This window comes from Borostomias antarcticus, assembly GCF_949987555.1.
Source record: "Borostomias antarcticus genome assembly, chromosome: 1".
Taxonomy (NCBI): domain Eukaryota; kingdom Metazoa; phylum Chordata; class Actinopteri; order Stomiiformes; family Stomiidae; genus Borostomias; species Borostomias antarcticus.
In genome coordinates, this window is record NC_140234.1 from 60,264,021 (window position 1) to 60,266,233 (window position 2,213).

The 2,213-nt window shown below is 49.9% G+C and overlaps 1 protein-coding gene across 1 annotated transcript in view; it reads right to left on the reverse strand.

The window, feature by feature from the left end:
* Positions 1-1,770: 1,770 nt before the first annotated feature.
* rxfp2a (relaxin family peptide receptor 2a) overlaps positions 1,771-2,213 on the reverse strand; it is a gene marked incomplete at its 3' end in the record, with an annotated part of 47,734 nt that continues 47,291 nt past the window's right edge. Inside the window, exon 19 of the mRNA XM_084437201.1 lies at positions 1,771-2,036. Within this exon, the coding sequence (XP_084293327.1) occupies positions 1,771-2,036 (266 nt within the window). The remainder of the gene's footprint in view (positions 2,037-2,213) is intronic.

The following is a 2,213-nucleotide window of genomic DNA, read 5'->3' on the forward strand; positions in this document are numbered from 1 at the left end:
CATCCTCTCCTGTCCTTCTTCCTTCTCTCCATCCCACCTCTATAATAAATGGATCCATAGTTTTCCTCTGTGTGATTCAAGGCTTTAATTCAAAAGACAACATGAACACTGTAAATATAAAAACAAACAGCTCAATATTTCAAACATGTATAAATAGATAAAACACCAATGAGTGAACGGTCAGACTGTCTGGTAAAGACACCCACTGACCCGAGAGCACTAGATGCTACATGAGCTGAAACCGATCTAACGAACGTGTCCGTTTAGCTTCTGGTCAGTCAGCTGTTCGCTTGATTGTGTGACCAATCAGAAGCCGCTTGGAAGCCACCCAGATAGCAAGCGGATGTGTAATGATTCTGGGTCATATACGGGCCTTAACTAAGCCACAAGGGCCAGATCTGGCCTGTATATGGCCCAGATCCGCTTGCCGTCTGGGCAGGCCCGTGTGGGAGATATGTGAGGCCCTGTGTGAAATAGGCATTGCGAGGCCTTTATGCTCTAAGCATGCATGTCTTTTTTTCCCACATGGCAGTGAGATTTTTTCGCTTTGTCACAAGCACCACCCCCCCCCTCCCCCAGAGAGGCCTTCTAAAGCGTGAGGCCCGGTGTGCGACCCCCCCCCCCCCCCCAGCGCTGGCCCTGTTGGTACAATATGAAGTTCCTATGACCACAGTCACGTTCTACACATGTTCTAAATACATAAATACATTCTTCAACTACAGGTATATACAGATTGGAAGTCAGTGAAAGTGACAATATGGAGGAAAACACAGGAAGTACTATAGTACTACAGTAATACTACAGTAATACTACAGTAATACTACAGTATGTACAGCCGTCCAAGGTCACAACAGGAAGTGAAACAGAGCTACAGTAGGAATATACAGAACCACAGAAGAGTCAAGTAAAGTGATGTATGAAAATACTGTACAGACAAGTTCATAGCATGTAAATTAACAGTCATCTGATCATAAAACAATGAAACACTGAACTGGAGACTCCTCTCTCCCTCTCTCACAGTGGCCGGTGACCCACAGGGAGCGAGAGGAGTGTGAAACAAACGCACACCGTTCAGGCAAACACAGGACAACATGCGCGTTTCCACACCAGTTGGAAAGGTTCTTTGTGTAAATAGTAACGTTTGCTCGTTCTCGGTCACGCATCTTGCTTCCGACAGCTGCCGTGTGACGTCAGGCAGTAAATTAACACAGTATAGAATCTACAGTCCTCTGTGTCCGAGATTGACGAGGTTTTCTGCTGACTCTAGACCAGTTTGACCTGTTCTTAAGATATTCCCAGCGCCAGGTTAACTTTTAATGTTTGCACCTGGTCTTCCCTCTATTCCTAGAGTCTGATCATATGTGTCCTGGAACTGGGAATAACTTAAGAACAGACTTAACGGGAATAGAGTCAGCAGAAAGACTCTTCTCAGAGATAGAGAACGTCACGCTCTTCTTCTTTTATTTCTTCTTTGAGCCAACGGGCCGTCGTCAGAGTTGTGTGAGGGTCTCAAGAACAAGGACTTACTGTACGCTCAGAGAGACGAGAGAGCTGTCCCAAATAGCTAGCATCCTCACGTTCCCCTCGCCCTCGCCCTCTCCCCCTCCCCCTCCAGCCTCACCCATGTCCGCCACCCTCGCCAGTCAGTGGGATGCAGCAGGCTGAGGGGTGATGGCGTGTGACTGTCTCCTCCATCTCCCTGTCCGTAGCGTGCAGAGGAGGCCCATCATCCTCCCCGTCTCCCCCTCTCTCCCCCCCTCTCTCCCCCCCTCATCCGTAGCGGGGGTCGATCTCGACCAGCAGGGTCCCGGGGAGGAAGGCGGCGGGCGGGAACAGCGCGCTCCGCGGGGCCTCCAGGTATCCGGTGGACGAGGTGAGACTCTTGCGGTCTTTCTTCAGCGCCGGCCTCCTCTGCCAGCGACAGAGCAGCACGTCCACCTGCTCCCGGAAGAAGCTGGTGGTCAGGGTGTAGAGGATGGGGTTCAGAGCGCTGTTGATGGGCAGGATGAAGATCACCACCCAGGAAGAGATGGTTCCTGGAGGGAGGGGGAGCGGAGGGAGAGGATGAGGTCATGGGGGCATAGCAAACACACACCAGTATTTGCCATGTCGCTCCTATGTTGTTTTTTAGCTTCTCTTGCTCTGAAAATATAATTTCATGTAATGTATTGCTTTATAAATGTTCTTAGCCGGTAGACAAACATACTCCAGGA